Raw genomic sequence first — 22,650 nt, forward strand, 5'->3', positions numbered from 1 at the left:
ATCTGAATTTAGCAGTCAGGCTCCTAAATAGGCTCGAGATTTGTAAAGGAATTACTCCAATGCTTCACATCGTCTGCTACTCTTCTGTTTGAAGCTCACCGTTTCACTATGTGCGATCGCATCAGAACTCGGAAGACCCTCCCATGGAACCAAATCGCCGGCGTCTCTGGGAAGGGCGAGCTTGAGCCGCCAATGAGAGAGGCAGGCAGCACCGTGAAGGGAAATCGGCGCGGAGACCTGAATGTTTGTTCGAGAAACAGTATGAAGTAGAGGAACTTGATGGTTCCGTTTGGGTTTTGAGGCAGCAGTTGTGATCGATTTAGCCTTAGTAGTGGCCCTACAACTTCTGCATCCCAAGAAATTATCTTCTATGGAGTTACAAGACTCCCCCCTATCCTTGTATAGCAGATGCTGACTAAAAATAACCAATCCATCCACTTGCACAGCAGTTCAGTATAGCCCCTGCAAGCAAGCAATGTGCGATTACACATCCCTGATCTGAACAGTGGTATATATAGCACCTGGATTCCTATTAACGAAGAAGCCTGAGATTTTTCGGCACTGCTTTTTTTTTTTACTTTTATCTCAACATGAAGCCAAATTACTTTCTTTACACGGTGGTGATAAGAGTACAGCCTACAAAAATTAGGTTAGAAACCCCTCATCTAAATTCAGACGGCACCACACCGAGAAGGTAAAAAGAAAAGGATAAACGTTGCTGTACATGGTATCTACAAGGGGACGGTTTTTGTGACATAGTTTGACGAAGAGCTTTTGAACTTGGATGAGAAATAATTTCTTAGACCATCAAAGAGCTTCTGGATGTCGTCTGCCAAGGACCATGTCGGAGCATTCAGGGCCCGTATTGAGTTGAGGCACACTAGAAGGGTTCCTCCTTCATGAAGAAGTACCTGAAATTTGTAATAAAGATAGAAATATGAACACAAAAAGGAACTTTAAAAAAAAGGTTCTACACATGCAAGTACCACGACACTTTGCTAGGAAAGCATAGGTAACTTGCACGTAACCACAACCCATGTTTTATGCTTTATTAATAGTTTGAAACCCACTGACAAAACTGGATCTCTACTCGCACAAAACATATTTCAGTACAACGCATCATATTGAAATCTTGTTGAGACCACCAGAATGCCAGGTAAACCATGGATGCAGATTTTTTTTAACAGAAGGCTAAAGAGGTTTAAGAATAGGGAAGGTCAGCAAATAAGTGTGATTTTGGAACGTCCAGACATTTTGTTTGTATTGAACTCAAGCTACAAATTAACTGGCTTGCTTCCCATGACAACAGCAATTGGCTATGGTGCTCAGCTCCTCATGGTTGAAGTACAAATAAAGTGGCACTATCACTACAATTTCGCTTTTTGTTTTGGGAGGTAGCAACAATTGGTTAATGTAGTCATGTTCAGGTTATAATGGAAATATCAGTATGAAGAACCCATCCAATAGATGGGAACTGAAATATGCTCAGGTTAAGGTGCCACACTCCACTGTACTACAAATGGATATCTGTAACATCGCATTTATTCAAACTCTACAATTTACTTTGTAGTATATTGCGGAGGACCATTAGGGCTCAGGCCAGTTGAATAATTGCAAATCCTAGCTACAAAAACACAAGATGCATCATTAAGTCATGAGAAGAAACTTACCGTCAACCAAAGAGGAAGAAATCCCAGGACAGAAGGAAGCGCAGCAAAAACAATGCAAGTTAAGGCCAGAGCCACACTTTGTTTGACCTGTAAGGATAAACCTCAAAGTGTAAGAAACAGTAATATTGCATGCGAAGCTGAAGTGTCACACATGAAAACCATTTATACCAGTGAAGTTGTTTGGCGAGCCTTAGCAATGCAGAATGGCACCCCACAAATATTATCCTGCAACAACAGAACATCTGCAACAGCCACTGCTGTTGCACTGGCACGTTGGGCTAGAACCATTCCGACTGTTGCAGCTGCAAGAGCTGGAGCATCATTTATACCATCACCGACCATTATTAAACCTCCACCTGGAAACCATACAAAGGTAAAATAATGAACAATCACATGGAAAATAAGCACAGCAAAAGGAATCATATAGCTTCAACTTCAAGTTTCTATGATGCATGGTTGAGCTCACAAAACTATAGGATTCCATTTTACAATTTAATTGTATACGAGGAATTTAGTTACAGATAGTAGGTATGACTTTTAGCTAGTAGGTTGCTTTTGTCCAAAAGATAATCCAAAGTTGGAAAGCAACCATTGGAGCCATTAGATCCATGCAGTACGGAAATAAAAATCTATTAACTAAACTACCAGTGGGATTATATTAGATAAAGTCATGTGGTGTAGAAAGAGGTAGAAGTGATGTAGAAATAAACCATGTCTACTATGTGACACGAGTTAAATCTATGCAAGCACTTTAGATAACATATGTAGAACTCAAATCCCTGATATAATGAATTGATTTCTGATAGGCATATCACAAGGAAGTACCTCCCTCCCTTGAAACTGCTTTTACTTTATTCAATTTGTCCTCTGGCTTTAAAGAGAAGTGGACTTCATCAATACAAACAGCTTTAGCAACCCTCTGGGCACTTGATTCATGGTCTCCCGTGAGCATCATGATGCGAAGTTTAGCCTTCTCTCTTAAGGTAGATATGACTTCACAAACACCAGAACGGGGTTCATCCTCAAAGTGGAAAAGGGTTACCTGCAAATTTTAAAATCAGCTGACTAGAAATCAGTTTGTGCAGGATCTCCTGCAAGAAAAGGATAACCACCAACTTCGACTATCGACTGTGTAAATTCTCAGAGTCAAAATGCTTGTAGACCAAACAGGGGGTTATTATGAAACCTACAGCTCGTATGGTGATATCACATTCAAATCTGTGTGTACTGTTTGCAAGCAGAATAATTCAGCATTCTAGCAGAACCATGAGTATAATTGTATAACTACAGCTTAATACAGTCACTGGTGCAAGTGCAACCTTTGGCCAAACAAGGTAAGGTCACATTTTTTTACTATGAAAAGCAAGCTAAGATCATCTTCACTTGAAGAAGAGCAAGTTCAAAGGTTCTAAGTAGGACCCAAAGAAGCTATAATGTCCAAACCAGCCAAATCATGCATCATATTCAAATTATCAGGGTGCTGCTGACCAAGTTTCAGAATAGACCACCTTGGTTGTGTTTGTATTTCTCACTGTGGAATGGGATGGGACCATAGTAGTTCATCACTTAGGTACAGAACAAAAATACATGTGCAGGTATACATGAAAGAAGAAAGAGTTCTCTACTCATCTCATATTTAACTAACCTTTTTATCAACAGATAGAGCAGCTTGGACAAATTCAGGTCCATATGCAGAACTTCTTACTGCTTGTTTTATTTGCTCTGATTCACCATTAGATCTGTATAGTGAAGAAATATAATCCACAGAACCAATGGACGCCTCGGATAGCTCATTTTCATTGTTTCTAGCCTGTTGCAAATGTATGAGGTGTTAGGCTAGCAAGTCACAGGCTGGCTCTCCAATTACTCCATACCGACCAAGCAGAAAAAAAAACATTCATGCTAAATTGTTGAGTTATGTGAAACACATGCAGCTCACAGCATACAATAAAGTCCAATGGTGTTTCATGTACCACACCTTAATTATATCTAACAACAGGTAAGTTCTTTTATATGTCAAAGATTCCATATGACTTTGCTGATTTAAAAATATTATCAAATCTACACATACCTTTACACCACTCAAAGTTGCAGCAACTCCCCTACCAGGTAAGCATTCAAAACTTTCTACAGCAACCGCTGGAAGCTCCTTTCCAACAGAGTGGTCTAAAACAGCCCTGTGATCACGCAAACTGTATGTCAATTGCTTGCCATAAACTAGTCTACAAATTTCAATGCATACAATACAAAAAAATTCTCGGAAAACGCAGGAGAGCTGCGCATCATTATATTAAGAAGGAGGGGGTAGGAGACCCCAGGTGATACAGTTTAGGGCCTGTACCAACCCAAACAAGGAAAAAACCCAAAAACTATTACAAAAACACTACAAAGCGGGGCCTGACCAACTCATAAAAAGGGCGTACCCAGTGCCGTAGGCTTCCCGCACTGTGCGGGGCCTGACCAACTCATACAATAAAAAATTTGAACAGTAGAATATTATATACACTACCAATCTTAAATGCCATGCTTCAACTAGGGCAAAATGACATGAAAATCTACACCAATACTAAATGCAAGAGCTGTTTTTAGTGCTCTGTGCTGAATAAGCATAAATAAGCTCATAGTGTCATTCATATTAACTAGCACCCATGCTGGTCCAGTGCAAGACTACCACTAACGCCTTGAATGAATAGAAATTCAAGAAATCACATGCAACCAGAATGGACCAAGCAATGCAGCTTCCAAATTAGAACACAGATCTGTGCCTGAGTTTAACAGCACTGGTATAATATTTACACTTGTGCAGGGAGTATATTCTATCCATGCAGGCCCAAGTAGTGCAGAGTTCTAGTTTTATAAACAAATAATTGAGCTTTTGGTACATTATCCATTTTCTCTTACCTTCCAATTGGATGGGTTGTTCCTTTCTCCATCGCTGCAGCAACAGCTAGAGCTTCACTTTCACAGTTTGGAGTGCAGCATGGATCACTACGACCATTTGTCACACCCAAATGTCCATGGATAGGCTCGATTGCTTTGCACGTAAGCTTCCCAGTTGTTAACGTGCCTGTCTTGTCAAAAGCAATAGACTGACAAGCTGAAAGAGCATCTAAGACATGACCACCTTTCAACAAAATTCCCTACAGGAGAACAAAAGAAAAGGTTCATCAATCCACTATACAGATGGAAATGGAGAAGCTTCATCAGAGAAAAGGGTGTGTTCAGAAAGCGAAATGACTGCTATGGTGCAATCTCCCAATAATACCAGGAGGAGCTTTGTAGATGCATTAATTGCACCATCCCAACAAAGATTTTATTAGAAAACTATGGGATGTACCCAAACTTGTGTGCACTATAAATTAAATGCTAGATGCTTTCATGAAATTCAGAAGTCAAGAGAGTTTTGTATCACATTAAATGAAGAGCTCGAACAACTGAAACTTTCAAACAGTACCTTACTAGCGAGAGAACTGATTGCAGTTGCATATGCCAATGGAGCTACAGCCAATGCACAGGGAGATGCAGCCACCATAAGTCCTAATCCACGGTAAATTGAACCCCTACAAACTAAAGAAAATGTCAGAGCATAAAAACTTCAAGCCTGAAGCTAAGCGTATCAAATCAATAAAATTGGCAAATCAAAATCATCAGTAGGAAAGTTATCCAAAGCATATTGCATTTAGAACTATGATGAAGTATATAATATGTTCTACATAAGTAGCTAATAGGACCACTACAGCAGTGTAACATTAGAGATTACCTGAATTACCAAAAAAGGACCACTTAAAGAGTAACGGTCCCAATAGTGCAACAGCCAAAGAAAGGGCCACCACAACTCTGCTATAGTACTCTCCAAACTCATCAAGCCATCTTTGCAACTTTGGCTTGATTAGCTGGCCCTCTTCAGTCAACTGGACAATTCTGTTGAGTGTTGAATCCTCCCATGACTTGGTCACCTAGAACAAAAGGTAGTAAACAAACAACAAATGATTCTCTTGCAAGGTGACAAGGAACACCATAGTATATAAGGAAACATAATGTACTAGCATAGCAGAATTGTTACTAGTAACTACTGAATATTAAAACTAAAAATTTGTTAAATCTCAAAAGGTTAGCTAGGTTTCCTTCTCTTCATCAAAGAAAGTTGGAACCAGCCTCTTCAGTGAAGGGGAAAAAGGCAAACCTTTACAACCATCATTCCTTCCAAGTTCCTGGCACCGCCTGGTATGGCATCTCCCACCGTCCTTTCTAGAGGTTTTGTTTCACCAGTTAGGTGTTCAATTGTGACAGTTGATGAACCTTGGTAGACTTCTCCATCAACAGGCACAGCCTAAAGAATGCAAGAACTGCACCAAAATGAGATAAATTTCTAACCACATAGAATAAGCATACCATCAGCATGAAGGGTAAGCTGAACCATTGTAATCACACAAAGTGAAATTCCACGAAGAAGCTATGAAATGAAAACAATTTTTTTTTTGCAAAGACTGAATTTCTATACAAAATATAACACACCTCACCAGCTCTGACCAAGATATGAGAACCAACTTCAAGATCATGCACAGGAACTTTGGTGTAACTTAAATTTGAATACTGTACAGATTCTTCGCCACTTGTTTCTAATAACAGGGCAAATTCAGGATGATTTTCCTTCAGTTCCCTCACATCAAACATTGACTTACTTGTAAAATACTCTTCAGCTGTAAGAAATAAGAACAGGAAACTTTTAATAAACACACAAGAGGAGCTAACACATGGGACTTACAATTGTTGTCAAAAGAAATGTACCGATATGAGCCAAGTTAAACATTGCAAGAAGCAGGCCACCCTCCAATGCGTTTCCCATAAATATAGAAGCAAATGCAGCAAGAGCCATTAGAACATGGATATTTATTCTTCCATCAGCAATATTTACAAGAGCATCAAGCGCTGCAGACACCTACACAGTAAGCAAGAAATGTCAAACAAGTATGTTGGCAAGCAAGCCTCACAACAACAAATTACTCTGATCTTCCTTGTTATGGAGGACAACAATGCAAGAACAGTTTCACATTCAATTAACTTCATGTTATATCAGTGCGCCTGTCATATCAGCTGTCAAGAAACTTCAGCTGAAGCCCCAACTACAGACTGGGTAATTTTAAGCTCGAACAAGGATCTTAAGTTCTGTGATAGCATCCAAATAGCAGCTTCCCTCTGTGAGCTGCTTGTAGACAAGATCACCAAAGACACTCAATCACATAAAAGCTTAACCAAGTGTTTACAAATGGATGGGGACGTGCTTTTTTATAACTGAAACCCCAATCTCGTGCTCTAATTTCCTTACCCTGAAATTCTCATTGAAAATTCTGCGACACAGAACTGACACAGCCCAAACACTAACCAGTTCCTCTGAAAGTGTAAATGCTATCTGTAAAAACTAACTTTCAACTAGCATTTGTAAACTAACCAGTTACAACTAAAACTTCAATCGAACCTAGTTAGTGGCGATCCTAGTGACCACAGATTGACAACTAAAACTCCAATCGAACCTAGTTAGTGGCGATCCTTAATGCTGCACAGGAACGTAAGAACTAGCAAAGGAGAAGAGCAGGTTGGCATTACCCCGACGAGAGGGAAGGCGACGGCGATGAGCGCGGCCGGCAGACGCCCGACGGAGTTCAGCAGCGCGATGTGCGGGCAGGCGGCGGCGATGAGGAGGAGGCCGAGGGAGATGCAGCAGACCTGGAGGTGCTCCCGCAGCGCGTCGGCGACGTCGGCCCACCCGATCGCCCGCGCCACCCGCATGACCACCGCGCCCCCTCCTCCCCCGTGCACGTCGACCCCGTGGTGGCCGTGACCGTGGCCGTGGCCGTGGTGATGGTGGTCATGGCCGTGGTGGTGGTGGTGATGGTGGTTGTGGCCGTGGCCGTGGCCGTGACCGCCGTGCGCGCGGGGGGTGAAGAGCAGGGACGGGCGCGAGGCGAGGGGGAGCGGCGGCCGGCGGGTGAGGGCGAGGGGTTTGGGCGGGGAGCAGCGGCGGTGGAGGTGCGGGAAGGCCGGGGGCCGCGAGAGGCGGAGGAGGTGCGCGGACGGCGGCACCGGCGAGGAGATCGAGGCGGAGGCGGTGAGGAATTGCATCGCGGCGGTGGCGGTGGGTCGGGGCGGGGAGAAGGCGGAGATGGGGGTGTGATCGCTTCGGCGAGGCGGTTGACGCTGCTGCTGGTGGTGGTCAGCCGCGAGCAGCTCAGGCGGAGGGGGGAGGAGAGGAAGAGGACTGGTCCACCAGGACTTTTCCGGCGGGCGTGTGGTGGACGGGTGGCTGACTGGCTGCAAGCCAGGCGATGGCGATGACGGGCGTGGGCGCGGGGCCCGCTGCCAGGATTTGGCTCGTGTCATCACCGTGTCACCGAGTGGCTTCATCGTGTCGCGCACGGTTCTGCACTTTTGCTATTATTTTTTTCGCGAGTACTTTCTCCATTTTAAAATGTAGTTCGTTTTGATTTTGTTAGATTTATATATTTTACTATTTACTTAGATATATATTATATTTATGTGCATGACATCATCAACAACAAAGCCTTTTATCTATGTGCATGACAAACACTATAAATTTAAAAAAGATAAAACGACCTACATTTTAAAACAGAAGGAGTTTTTTGGGAACGGAGGGAGTCCATGTTAACGCACCGTATAATGCACTAGGCATGTTTATGTCTTTTTTCAGAAAAAAAAGAAGTTGTATATGTCCATATTTCAGAAGTTCAGAGGCAAGGTGCATTATATTCCCCATAAAAATCGTGCCAAAATATTCTGATACAGTGATACTAATCTGCTCAAAGCAAAAAAGGACTTATAAGGAGTACGTCACAGTATCACAACTTGCAACATTTTTAGGCGATGTGGGTGTAAATTTTATTCTCAATTTTAATTTTTTAACCTACTCCTTCTATTTGATTTTTTAACTTTAAATTTGACCACTCGTATTACTTAAAAATTTATTATTTAGAACAGAGACTGAGAGAGAATTTGAGTATGATTTTGCCAACGTGCAATGAGGACGTTGATGTTTTAGAGTCTTGATCATCTAGATGGATATCTACTAGGGGCGAGCTCCTTGTTGACCATTGCAAAAGCTTCCAATCCCTTTCTATCAGCGATGTCTAAGATGATAGGGATCCCCGCGCCCTGAAGAAATTTATCAACTGCTGATCAACCACGGATGCGACAGTGCGTGCCCTAAAAGAAGAAGAAAAAAAGAAGACGAAGAATCCATCTAGTTGCTGCTAGGCCCAGACGTTGGCTAGGATTTTGCTCTCACGAGGCCCATCCCAAGTTGGGCTGCAGAACTTGTGGACAGCAAAGAAGTCTAGCCAACTTTGAATTTCGACTCCAGTAGAGATTTACAAATGCAAATGGATTCATTTTCAAAAAGAATTTGTAGGTTCTTTTTTGTTTACCTTATCTCGAGTCCATTAACAACTCTTCCATTCGAGAAGTAATTAATTGTCAGAACTGAGAAAGAAATGAGCAGGAGTTGGGTCAGCATTACCCCGACGAGAGGGTAGGCGACGGCGACGAGCGCGGCCTGAAGGTGCGTGGCGGAGCCGGGAGGCGCGACGTGCTGGCAGGCTGCGGCCGCTAGGAGGAGCCCGAGCGAGACGCAGCAGACCTGGACGCGCTCCCGCAGCGCGTCGGCCACGCCGGCCAGCCCGATCGCCCTCGCCGCCCGCATGACCGCCGCGCCCCCGCCTGCCCCGTGCACGTCCACCCCGCGCCGGTGACCGTGGCAGCAGTGCCCATGCTGCTGCTGCTGGTGGTGGTGGCCGCTGCAGCCGTGCGCGCGAGGGGTGAAGAGCACGGATCGCCGCGCGAGGTGGAGCGGCGGTCGTGGGGTAAGGGGGAGGAGCTTGGGCCGGGAGCAGCAGCGCCCGCGGCGGGGCTGCGGGAAGAAGGGCGAGGCTCCTGAGAGGCGGAGGCGGCGCGCGGGCGGCGGCACCGGCATCGCGGTGCCTGACGAGACGGAGGCGGGTGCGGTGAGGAGCTGCATTATTGCGGCGGCGGCGGATCGGTTGGGTTTGCTGGCGAAGCGGTGATGGCGTTGGACTTGCACAGCTGGAGGTGAGCAGCTTAGTAGAGGAGGGGAAGACGGGAAGCTCTGCGAGCCACGGCATGGCGACGACGGCGGTGGCGAGCGTCCGCACGGGCCCGGCCGGGCGCCGTTGGTGTCGTCACCGTGTCACGCAGCTGCGCCCTCGCGTCGCGTATGGTTTTCCAAACTGTTGCTGGTTGTTTCGTCCGGGTGTCCTTTGGTGTCGTCACCGTGTCGCACGATCCGCGCCATTGTTTCTTTCGCATATAACCGTGGTTATTGCCACCAGTGCCACAGCCCACAGACACAGAACCACTGAACCAGGTCATCATAAAAAAAATCTCTTATTTATATTTATTACTAAAACGAGTAAGGTTTCCACCCAATTTTTTAATTTAGTACGTTGGTTTGGTCCGCTTATATCATTAACAGGTGGGCCTTAGTCCATCTCGTATGCGAGTTGGACCACGGACACCAATACATATCTGATACTTATAATAACTTTGTCCGTAGCAACGTACAGACATAATTACCTAGTGTGTGTCTATATATATATATACACACACATACCAGGCTAATGTACGGGCGGCCGTAAGTTAAGCCCGTTGTACGGTCGCTCTTTTTAGGGAAAATCACTTATTACAATTTTCTATTTTTGCAATCTTTTCACTTTGAAAAAATATCGTAGTTTCAATACCGAGTGTCCAAATCAAAATCCGATTACACAGTTGCGCTCGTTTCAACAAGAGCTTCGAAACAAGATCCCACACCACTATGTTTCGAAAATATATTTTTCATCTGAGAAAATGATTTTTAGTGTATTCTACTTTGCTTATGAATTTTGGAAAAGTTGCCCATCGTTTTACAAAATATTGCTTGACTCGTCTCCGTCTAGTTAAGTGGATATTGATGTTGATGTTTAGAAGATAATTGGATGGTGTGATTAGAGGATGATGGCAAACAATTGTGTTGGGGTAGGTGGATGTGTTATTGCATGATTAGTGATAGGTAACTTTAGCAAGTCAATTGAGCAATTTTACTAATTTGTTTTGGCATTTTTCTAATCTATATAAGCAATTTATGTGTATTTAAAAAATATTGTTGAAATATATGCAAGTAACGTCTTGTTTTGAAGGTCTTTTTAAAGAAAATACAGCTGCGCAATTAAAATTTGAATTTGACGGATGTTTTGAAAACTACAGCTTTTTTAATAGAGAGTAATAGAAACAAAAATACTTCTCCGTGAACCGCTCCCTATAGATGCATGCGGCCGTGCAATCAGATTAAAATACGGCCCGCCGGTAAAAAGTCTTTACCCTAAAAAGAGGGTAAGGGTGACATTTCTTTCAGTCGTCTTTCGTCCTTCGTCCGTTGTGTCGTCCGTCGCGCGTGTTGTCCGCCGTGCGATCGTTCTTGGAACCGTCCGATGCTTCCAGCAGGCGCAGGAGCGGGAAGGCGCCGCAAATATCGCAATCCCCCGAACGTCGCCCTTCCGCGTTCGCCATCATCCCGTGGACACCCTCATCTGCTAATCATCAGCCAAAATTAATTCCGGATGAGGCGCCGCACTAATCCGTGTTGATTTTTGAACTGCCAGAACCCTGCTCCTCTCGATCCTGCCGTCGCATCCAGGCTCCGCCGCCCCCTGCCTGACGTCGCCACGCCGCGCCGCCGCCGTCGCCACGCCGACGCGCCGCCACTGCCCAGTTCGCGTCGTCACGTCGATTCATCGGCCGTTGCTAATCCGCGCTCCGTCCCCGGCCTCACGTCGCCGCGCCCCCACCGGATAACATTAACACCGGGCCGCGACCTATGCCAACGTCGTGAGCTCCGATCGGCTGCTCTGACACAGTGAGTTTTGTAGGCGCTTTCCATCGTTTTCATGTTGCCGCATGACCATAATGCAGCGTTTGTTCCTGGATGATAGATAGTTGGCAGCCGACTTAGAAGAGAGCAGATGGAGGAAAATAACCATCCGCCGGATGTTTGTTCATGTACACCATTGTACGTTTTGCTGCAGAAATTGTGTGATGTTGAGCGGGCCGGGGGATATAAAGTATCGTAAAAATCCAGTTGCTGAAAGTCTAGCAGAAGCAATTGGTAGAGTTACATGGCTGGATTACGACATGACATGCTGCCGATATGTAAGCTTGTTTCTACTCATATGAACATATAAAAATTTCACACACACACACACACAACATAATATAAATTTCTTTTATGCAGTTTCTTATGCCATGGGTAAAATCTACAAAATTTATGCTATTTGTGCTTGACCATAATTATAAAAAAATTACTTGGATTGACCCGACCTTAACTCCAGAATGGTGCAAAGATATGCCATACAAGAAGTAGGCGAGCACAATCCTAGATATGAGTATAAAGTATATGAGTGCTATGAGAGTATATGACAAAGAATGGAGCCAGAACATTTTCATGTGGAAAGCTAAAAGTGCAGATGGTATTGTCGAGGCTAAAGACGGGTAACTTAACTAAATCTGAAATTGCAGTGCATATATGACTCTGTCACATGTATTCACAGAGCATTCAATCACAGGTGTTTAACTGACTACATAGTTCTGTAATATATGGCTGTCTGGAAGCATGTGAGGACTACACCAATGTGTGGTGCGTATATTATGTTTTCCTATGTTCATGATTCAGTTCAGCACAACTTGATGCTTATGTATACACAATCTTAACTACAGGATGGACAAGCGCTGAGAAGGAATTTTGTGATTGATGTGCTGGCGTTCGATGGAAACTCGTATAGGGAAATACTTCCTGATTGTGTTAAGAAGTGTCTAAGCCGCATCACAGGAAAAACATCTGAATTAGATATGAGATAAATTATTCAAACTATGCTTATGATATTATGGATACTGTGATTTTGTCTAGATGAATTCTTAAATCATTATGGATATTTTGATTTCATCGAATGCAAATATTTTTTGTACGTGTAGAATATTATTTTGGGTTTACTTTTGTTCACTCATAGCACTGGAATGGTTCTTTCAAGTCTAAATTAGCCTTATAATATCATGTTGCTAAGACTAACTTCGTGCTACCCATGCTTGTCGGGTACCATAACTTGGGGTACCATAACTCAGGACTAAAACTCCCCCAAAACGGCGCAAAACACAGCCCAACATAAGGCCCAAATCCTCTTTGGGCACGAAAAACCCGAGTACACACTCGGCCCATGGCACGGCCCCGCCGAGGCATCACCAGCCGTGGAGCATTCTCCGCCTCGCTTGAGGGCTCCCTGCCGAGGCCCCTCGAAGCGCAGGCAATCTCCGCCTCGTTCGAGCCCCCTTCAGCCGAGCCCCCAGGGGGCCTCGGCTCGGGGGGGGGGGGACTCCGCCTCGCTCGAGACCACCCTCGGCAGACTGAAGCGGCGGCCTAACCACCCGACGGGACGGGACGCATTAACTCGCCAACCACTCCATGGCATGGGGCGGGAGTCAGGCGGCGTCAGCTTGCGTCGGCCATCATGCCGCACAGCGGACGTGACCGGCGTCTCGTCAGCCTGCGCCCGCCACTCTACCGCTATTCTCGGCGTGGCACAGACCTGCGGCGCTCTGTGCGGACTTGCCTAACACCTCCCGCCACTGTGCCGCCTACCCTTGTACTTTTCTCCCCGGCAGGACCCTCGGAGGGCATGGGCGACAACCCTCGGACACAGTACGGCTCTTGACCGGAGCGAGACCGGAGTCTTCCGCACCCTTGACGCCCCACCTCATCCGATGTAAGGCTCTGCGCACCTCTACAGCCATCGCCACGCCACCGACTGGCGCCACAGGACGCGGACAAGCCCTGGGCACAGTCAAAAGGACCTGCAAGGACGACGACCACGCCACACTCCACAGCGCTCGGCGGTAGGAGCGACCACTGTTCTCCCCCGGACCGTGGGGGGAGAAGGGTGGCCCCGTAGATGTCTCACACGTGTAACTCTCCCCTCCTTGGTCTATAAAAGGAGGAGGAAGGCGCACAAACGCAAAAACAGACAAACGCACGAACGATCTCACTCTCACCACTCCCGATATTGGCACCCGCCTCAATCAAACTCTAGCAACCTCAGGGACTTGGGAGCACTCCTCCCTCTCCTGCTCAAGCTTGTACCCCCTACTACAAGCATCCCGGTGCAAGTAATACAGTACATTCTCCTCTGCTGGCCCCCTCGGCCGGAACCAGGATAAACTTTGTGTCATTGTGTTTCTCTTGCATCAACCATCTGAAGAGGGACACGCAATATTTTTACTAGTTGGTGCCGGGTCGCGGGGTCAGGACACCGACAATGATGTATATTACTTTGAGTAAACTTCTACCACTGTAGTTGAATTTTGTAGAAGTTTTATAAAGTTGAATTATGAATCAATATATGGATTGATAAAATTTTTGTTGCCCATTGCAACGCACGGACACGAACCTAGTAAAAAAAAGAACCACTGAACCAGACATATCAAAGCCCATCACCGTCTGCTATTTTACGGTCAGTGGGACGAGTTTGGAAGGTCTTCCAATAAAGCATTTCTACTAGTTACAAAATTATCCTTGCTATTATGCCCTCCATTTCAAAATACATGACATTTTAGTTTGTAGTAAGTTTGCTTCCTTGTCTTTGACCAAGCTTTTTTTAAAAAAAATATATATCAACACCTCGAATTAGTTCATTAAATCCATTATGGAATATGTGTTGATAGTGTGTTTATTTGGTATTAACATGTTTTCTATAACATTGGTCAAAGCTCGGTCTACTTATTTGTATAGAGGTAACTAATTTCTTCAAGTCATTTGGTATAAATCCAAATAAATTGGTTATATTTGGGCATCATCGGGTTTTTTTGATAGTGATATAAGAGCACGCAACATGAGGGTGCTTAGATGAGGTAGTACTTATCACCACGCCATTTTTTGCACCTCGAGCTTAGGAGGACCAGGTTAAGCCGCGACCCATCGTGCGTTTGGGGGAACGCGCGACCCCGCCGTGCGCGCGCTCCTCCGCGGCCGCTGCCCCCCCCCTCGATCCGCCGCCGCCTGCTCACGGGGAAGGCCCGCACTGGTCGGATCTAGGCTGGGGTGAGGTGCGCCGCCGCTACCGGTGATGGTGGGCCAAGTTGCTTGCAGCAACTCCTTTTCTTCCTCCCCCGGCGCCGGTGCTCCATTCGTGAACGCAGTGTTCGATCCATCGCCGACTGCACGCAGATCCAGTGCGGGGAGGCGTGGAGAAGACCCATCGCCGGTCGTATGTTCGCCACCAGTGCTGGTGGCTCTGTGGGTCAAGTTGCTTGCTGAGTTGCAGCGACGGCAACTTGTCGGCAGTAGCGGCGGCGACAACTTGGTCACGAGCAGTGACGGCAGCGACAACTTGGTTGCGAGCAGCGACAGCGGCGGCGTCGGCAACTTCTTCACCAGCAGCATGGCGACGACGACGACAACTTCTTCACCAACGGCGGTGGTGGCAACTTCTTCAGCAGCACCTAGCACGGCGGCAGCGCCGACAACTTCTTCACCAGCGGCGGCGGTGGCAACTTCTTCAGCAGCACGGCGGCGGCGCCGACAACTTCTTCACCAACGGCGGCGGTGGCAACTTCTTCAGCAGAACGGCGGCGGCGTCGACAACTTCTTCACCAACGGCGGCGGTGGCAACTTCTTCAGCAGAACGGCGGCGGCGTCGACAACTTCTTCACCAACGGCGGCGGTGGCAACTTCTTCAGCAGAACGGCGGCGGCGTCGACAACTTCTTCACCAACGGCGGCGGTGGCAACTTCTTCAGCAGCACGGCAGCGGCGCCAACAACTTCTTCACCAACGGCGGCGGTGACAACTTCTTCAGCAGCATGGCGGCGACAGCAACTTGTTCACGAGCAGCGCGGCGGCGTCGGCAACTTCTTCAGCAGCACGGCGGCGGCGGTGCCAATTTATTCACCACGGCGGCGGTGGCAACTACAAGCAGCGCGGCGGCGTGCGGCAACTTCTTCACTAGCAGTAGCAATTTAGTCAGTGTAAATCGATGTAACAAGTTGGTTGGGCCGAAATAGCAATAATGTTTGGTCGGTCGAAACAGTAAGTTCTCTGGGCTGCACAAGTTGGTTGGGTGGGGAGGCAGCAGTTAGTGGGCCGCAACAGCACGTGGGCTGTAAATAGGTCGCGGGGAGTCGTGGGCCGCGGACCACGGAGGTCGCGCGCTCGCGGGCCGACGCGACCCCGCGCGCTTTAGTTTTTTTCCAAAGGTGAAGACAATGCTTAATTTGGACGAATGGTGCTTTATGCATGCTAATATAGTGCTTGAGCTTATTACCCACCAAGGTGCATTGTGGGGAATAACTTTTTACACACGTGCTTGAGATTGATGATATGACCACATTGTCTTTTGGGAAATTTGTCCACAGGACACTGTGAAAACATGATTTTGTGTATAGCACACCGCCAAATTCGAATTTGTTCCCAGCACACCGCGAAAGGGTCATTTAGTCTACCACACACTACATCCAATAAACTACTCATTTTCAACTGAGAGGTCAGATAAAAAGACAGTTTTGCCCTTTGCCCTCTTCCTCCTCGCTTCTCCCTCCCGCACCTCTCTCTCTCCATGGCCGCGCCCTCCTGCTTCCTCCGCCGCCCCCTCTCTGCTTCGGCCGGCGGGCCGCCCCGCCCCCTTCCTGCGCCGGCCGGCGAGCCGCCCCGGCCCCTTCCCGCGCGGCGCGGCCGGCGAGCCCGCGGCGGACTGCTTGGCGGGGGCGGCCCGCACCTCTCTCTCCATGGCCGCGCCCTCCTGCTCCTCCCGCCCGGCATGGCCGTCGTCCTCCCCCATTCCATGGCCGGCACGTCCCTCATCCTTCCTCCCTCGTCGCGGATTCAGTTCCATCCAACACCCTCCCTTCCATGGCCGGCGCGCCTCCTCTCTCCTCCCTCATGGCCACAACCCCTCCCTTCCATGGCCGGCGGCGCCTCCGTCCCTCCCTCCTCCTCCCTCGCCGACGGGCGCGCGGCACGGCGGCGGCGGATCGAGCCGCGCGCACGCCTGCGCGGCGCGGAGGCGGGCCGCGCGGCGGCCGGGCTCGGCTCCGGCGACGCGCGCGCGGGCCATGGGCGCCCGCAGTTGGCCTCCCCCCGCCTCGTCCCCGACCGGAGCCGCGGTGGCGGGGCTCGAGCTGAGGTGCGCCGCCGCGGGGCGCTGCCGGCGCAGGCGGAGCGGCTGGCGGCGGAGTTCGGGGAGCGCGCGGTCAAGGCACTCGACGTCTGCAACGCGGCGCGCGACGGGGTGGACCAGGCGCGCCGGTGGGAGCGCCTCGCCGGCATCGCGGCGTCCGTGCTGCTCGCGCCATGGGTTGCCTGCTCCACCTCGCCGCGTGGGCGCTCGTCGCCGCCGTCCCCTGCCCGGACCGCGGCGGCGCGCTCCAGCCGAACCACCTCCCGGCCGCGCCGCCGCACGCCGCGTTCCCCTGGGCGCCGCCGCTCCTCGCGCTCCTAGAACGCCTCGCCGAGGAGGGCAAGCGCAAGGACCGGCGCAATTCGTGCGGCCTGCTCAGGGAAATCCACGCGCTGGAGAAGTGCGCGCAGAGGCTCGCCGAGGCAATTCGTGGGGGGTATTTTGGTCTTTTTACCCGGCTTTCTCTCACTTTCCCGGCTGTAAAAGATTTGTTTAAGGGGCCAATGTGCAGCGCACAAAAACACAAATTTAGGATGTGCTGCATACTATTTCAAGAAGTTCGGTGTGTAGCGCACAAATCATCGTTTTGAGAGTGTCCCGTGGACAAAAATCCCTTGTCTTTTTTAGCACTCATATCTAAGCACATAGAGAGTGTCCCGTGGACAAAAATCCCTTGTCTTTTTTAGCACTCATATCTAAGCACATAGCTTTGCTGTTTGTAGCGTATACAATTCTAGTAGATAGTACGTTCTAACTTTTTCAGCGCATGTAATTTGTAAATAACTATCTTCACGTGGTTAGTTGAGCGATAACCAATTTCATTGGCTGTTCTCTTTCTTGACAAACAAGCTCAGAAATTCAAATCCCCTTGTCTCAGATCTCGACGGCTCGCTTTGCTGGTTCTTCTTGTGAAATACTCCTTTCAGCGGTAAAAGCGGACAATGCACTCGCTAGTTTCCCCGCAAGCTGGTGGTGCCGCAAGCGCAAGCAACGGGGGGCCATCCCAAATTACTTGGCCGCCGCCGCCGCCTCCGTGCCGGCGCGCGGCTAAACCCCCCATAACCCCCCGCCGCTCCGCCGCCGCCGCCGCGAAACCCTAAGGCCCGCCGCCACCATGCCCCGCCTCCCGCCCGTCCCCCGCCCGGCCGCCGCCGCCGCTGTCGCCTCCACGTCCACCCAGGACATCGTCCCGAAGCTCGGCCACATCATCTCCACGCGCCGCTGGAACAAGGGCACCGCCTACAAGCGCCTGGCGCCCTCCGTCACCGCCGCGCACGTCGCCGACGTCTTCCGCGCCCCGCCGGCCCCTCTCCACCCCGCCACCGCGCTCGCCTACTTCGAGTGGGTCGCGCGCCGCCCCGGGTTCCGCCACACCGCCGCCTCCCACGCCGCGTTGCTCCAGCTCCTCGCCCGCCGCCGCGCGCCCGCCAACTACGACAAGCTCGTCGTCTCCATGATCGAGTGCTCCGACACCGCGGAGGACATGCGTGAGGCCGTCGACGCCATTCAGGCGATCCGTCGAACGGGTGGCGCGCGACTCGTGCTGTCCCCAAAGTGCTACAACTTCGCGCTCAGATCACTGTCGCGATTTGACATGACGGATCACATGGGGAAGGTGTACTCGCTGCTCGTGCAGGATGGGTTGCTGCCAGATACGGTGACTTACAACACCATGATCATGGCATACTGCAAGGAGGGTAGTCTCGCCATAGCACACCAGTATTTCCGGCTGTTGAGGGAGTCTGGGATGGAGTTGGATACATTCACTTGTAATGCATTGCTGCTGGGGTACTGCCGAAAGGGTGACTTGGGGAAGGCTTGCTGGCTACTCCTGATGATGCCACTGATGGGTTGCGCTAGAAATGAGTACTCCTACACCATTGTAATCCAGGGACTCTGTGAAGCACGGAGTGTATGGGAGGCACTTGTGCTTCTGTTCATGATGCGACAGGATGGGTGCTCCCCGAATGTGCGAACATATACACTCTTGATAAAAGGTCTTTGTAAGGAGGGTAGGATTGATGACGCCAGGATGTTGCTTGATGAAATGCCTCAGAGAGGGGTGGTTCCAAGTGTCTGGACATATAATGCAATGATTGATGGGTACTGTAAGTTGGGAAGAACAAAGGATGCGTTGGGGATCAAGTTGCTGATGGAAGGAAATGGGTGTGATCCAGATGATTGGACATACAATAGTTTGATTCACGGCCTCTGTGACGGGAAGACAGATGAAGCAGAGGAATTGCTAAATAGTGCTATTGCGAGAGGTTTCACACCTACAGTTGTTACATTCACTAACATGATTAATGGGTATTGCAAGGCTGAAAGGATCGATGATGCACTCAGGGTAAAGAATATCATGATGTCAAGCAAGTGCAAACTTGATTTACAGGCATATGGACTGTTGATCAATGTCCTCATCAAGATGGATAGGTTAAAAGAGGCTAAAGAGACATTAAATGATATTTTGGCTAATGGTTTAGCTCCTAATGTTGTCATCTACACCTCTATAATTGAAGGGTATTGCAAGATTGGCAAGATTGGTGCTGTACTAGAGGTCTTCAAATTGATGGAACATGTAGGTTGCCGTCCAAATGCCTGGACTTACAGTTCTCTGATTTATGGGCTAATTCAGGATCAAAAGCTTCATAAGGCAATGGCATTAGTAACTAAAATGCAAGAGGATGGAATAACTCCTGGTGTTATCACTTATACTACTCTGATCCAAGGTCAGTGCAACAGACATGAATTTGATAACGCTTTCAGGTTATTTGAAATGATGGAGCATAATGGCTTGACACCTGATGAGCAAGCATACAATGTCCTCACTGATGCACTATGCAAATCTGGAAGAGCAGAAGAAGCTTATTCTTTTCTTGTCAGAAAAGGAGTAGTCCTTACAAATGTAACATATACATCTTTAATTGATGGCTTTAGTAAGGCAGGGAACACTGACTTTGCTGCCACCCTTATAGAGAAGATGGTCAGTGAGGGCTGTAAACCAGATTCGTACACATATAGTGTACTGTTGCATGCTTTATGTAAACAAAAAAAGCTCCATGAAGCCTTGAATATACTGGATCAGATGACCCTAAGGGGAACTAAGTGTAACATTGTTTCCTATACAATACTTATCGATGAAATGATCAGAGAAGGAAAGCATGACCATGCGAAGAGGCTGTTCAGTGAAATGACATCATCAGGACATAAGCCTAGCGCAACCACATATACCATATTCATTAACTCATACTGCAAAATAGGTCGAATAGAGGAGGCTGAGCATCTAATTGGCGAAATGGAAAGAGATGGTGTTTCACCTGATGTGGTAACCTACAATGTATTCATTGATGGCTGTGGACATATGGGATATATGGATCGTGTATTTTCTACTCTAAGGCGCATGATGGATGCATCATGTGAACCCAATCACTGGACCTACTGTCTTCTGCTCAAGCATTTTCTAAAAACGAGTTTGGGTAATGTTCATTATGTAGACACTTCTGGCTTGTGGAACTGGGTTGAGTTGGAAACAGTTTGGCAGCTTCTTGAAAGGATGCTGGGGTATGGTTTAAATCCTACATTAGTGACATACAGTTCTATCATTGCAGGATTTTGCAAAGCAAAACGTCTTGAAGAAGCATGTGTGCTTCTTGATCATATGTGTGGAAAAGGTATATCTCCCAATGAAGAGATATACACAATGCTTATCAAGTGCTCTTGTGATACCAAGCTCTTTAAAAAGGCCTTATCATTTGTTAGCAACATGATAGATTGCGGGTTTCAGCCTCATCTTGAGTCCTACCAGTATCTTATTACAGGCCTCTGTGATGAGGGGAATTATGAGAAGGCTAAGTCACTATTCTGTGACTTACTTGGAATGGACTATAATCATAATGAGGTGGTATGGAAGATTCTAAATGACGGTTTGCTCAAAGCTGGCCATGTTGATATTTGTTCAAAGTTGCTGTCTGCTATGGAGAATAGACACTGTCATATTAACTCTCAGACATATGCTATGGTGACTAATAACATGCATGAGGCTTCTGGCAGTATGGTTAGTGAACTCAGAGGAGAAGCTGCCTGACTGACTGTTACCGTTGTTGCAAAAGCATGGTGAATTTCATTTGCTATTTGTTCCCTTGGTGGGCAATTGTATAAATTGCGTGCTTTCAGTGAACCCAAGCTCAACATTTTGGAAGCAGCTATTTCATCTCGAACATCAGATATAATGGTAAGTGTTCCGCCAGAGGCACGGATCATGCATTCTTATTACACCACTTATTTTCAGAATGCTTATTGCCTGAAAGCTGAAAATGCATAGTTCAATCTTCATTTTGGGTCACTGGTGCATTTGACCTTTTATGATTCTCCCCTCTTTAAAGAAACTACTCATGTTTTGGAGATAAACTTTTTTCCTTTTATCTTAACATATTGATAAGCAGCTCTCCTGCATGTTTAAGAAAAATAAACTGTTTTCTTTTCCTATTGACGCCAGAAGAATCTTTGCAATTTTGAATCTGTGATTTGCATATAACAAGCTGAATAGAGCGTACATTGTACAGCAGTGACTTGAGGCAAGCAACATCCTGTTACGATGGCATTTGATCAGCGTAGTCCCGACACATGTTTGTCAAGATATTCTGTCAGTAGCAAGACTTTTCATACCTAGCCAATGAAAGGCACATCCCGCCATTTATATTTGCACTTATGAATTCCTAACCTGTTTTGCTATGTATCTAGAATGTGTTACATGTATGCAAGATGGCTTTGCAAATTGCTTCTCTGTTTTCTCATCATGATCTTATGCTCCATTTCTATTTTTCAGCTGATGCTTCGATTATGCACCGAGGAAGTGTAAAGAAGACCAGTGACAATTTTGCTGGTATACGTTGAAGAGTGTATTCTGGATCAACTTGGGTGACTATGCTGTCAATTTTCAGAAGCTATTCTGTACAGCAGACGAGCTATGGTGAGTACTCACTTGGTATCTGACAACTCACTTAGTATGTCGCTTGCTGCCGTCTATCTGACAACTTGGTATCTAATACTCCCTAACTGTAGTTGAGGTCCATGGAAAGCATGAAAGTTAGTACATCTGCTGAACATTCTTGTATTCGTGGAGTTTCATTTCTTTAATTGCTTGAAGTGCCTTTCCCTTTGCATCGCTTTGATTGCCACGTTTAATTGCCACTCAACTGCATTGAGTGATGCCAGACTATGTGGCTTCAACAGCTATACCTCAAATCCTTTTTCTGGCTTGGTTGCTGACAATGTTGTCCAACGAACAGATCTCCAACACATTTCACTTCACCTTCACGGTCTGTAGCGACTTGTTGAAAAAAGGATTGAAGATTCGTAATGTTGTCCCCTCGACCGAAGAAGAGGCGCGTCGCATACTAGAGACAAGAACAAGACTCCAAAAAGACTCGGAACAAGGTTGCATTGGTGCCTCAATTCGTTGTATGAACATTTTTTTTCAACAGTGCCCTTCTCTTGGTAGGACTATTTGGTAGCCTCATATTGTGGTTTTTACGGCCGTATATATATACCTCACGTTGGTTGCACAAGCTACATTGGAGCAACTGTGCCATTGTAAAATGAAAGAACGAGACTAGGTTTTTGTGAATATTTTATAATTTTATATATGAACGCAAATACAAGGGAAAGTATTTCGTTGCGTTTATGAATGTATTATCTTTACTCTGGAAAGATTGAAATATTTAATTCAGGATACCAAAAACTTTTACTGTGGTTATC

At 47.3% G+C, this 22,650-nt stretch overlaps 2 protein-coding genes across 2 annotated transcripts; one reads left to right on the plus strand and one right to left on the minus strand.

The window, feature by feature from the left end:
- Window positions 1-532: 532 nt before the first annotated feature.
- LOC120704297 (probable cadmium/zinc-transporting ATPase HMA1, chloroplastic) lies at window positions 533-7,939 on the minus strand. The gene is made up of 13 exons (XM_039988643.1): window positions 7,275-7,939; window positions 6,459-6,609; window positions 6,186-6,370; window positions 5,854-6,000; window positions 5,431-5,626; window positions 5,125-5,237; window positions 4,572-4,810; window positions 3,742-3,847; window positions 3,316-3,480; window positions 2,496-2,712; window positions 1,839-2,026; window positions 1,671-1,757; window positions 533-911 (listed from the first exon to the last, which is right to left on the minus strand). The coding sequence occupies exons 1-13, from the start codon at window positions 7,788-7,790 to the stop codon at window positions 732-734; spliced, it is 2,490 nt and encodes an 829-aa protein (XP_039844577.1). The 5' UTR covers window positions 7,791-7,939; the 3' UTR covers window positions 533-731.
- Window positions 7,940-17,880: 9,941 nt separating this feature from the next.
- Window positions 17,881-22,576, plus strand: LOC120704299 (pentatricopeptide repeat-containing protein At5g65560-like). Its single transcript, XM_039988644.1, has 3 exons — window positions 17,881-21,124; window positions 21,719-21,862; window positions 22,182-22,576. Exon 1 carries the CDS (start codon window positions 18,008-18,010, stop codon window positions 20,975-20,977), a length of 2,970 nt encoding a protein of 989 aa, XP_039844578.1. The 5' UTR covers window positions 17,881-18,007; the 3' UTR covers window positions 20,978-21,124; window positions 21,719-21,862; window positions 22,182-22,576.
- Window positions 22,577-22,650: the final 74 nt, after the last annotated feature.

This window comes from Panicum virgatum, chromosome 4K (genome assembly GCF_016808335.1).
Source record: "Panicum virgatum strain AP13 chromosome 4K, P.virgatum_v5, whole genome shotgun sequence".
NCBI classification, from domain to species: Eukaryota; Viridiplantae; Streptophyta; class Magnoliopsida; order Poales; family Poaceae; genus Panicum; species Panicum virgatum.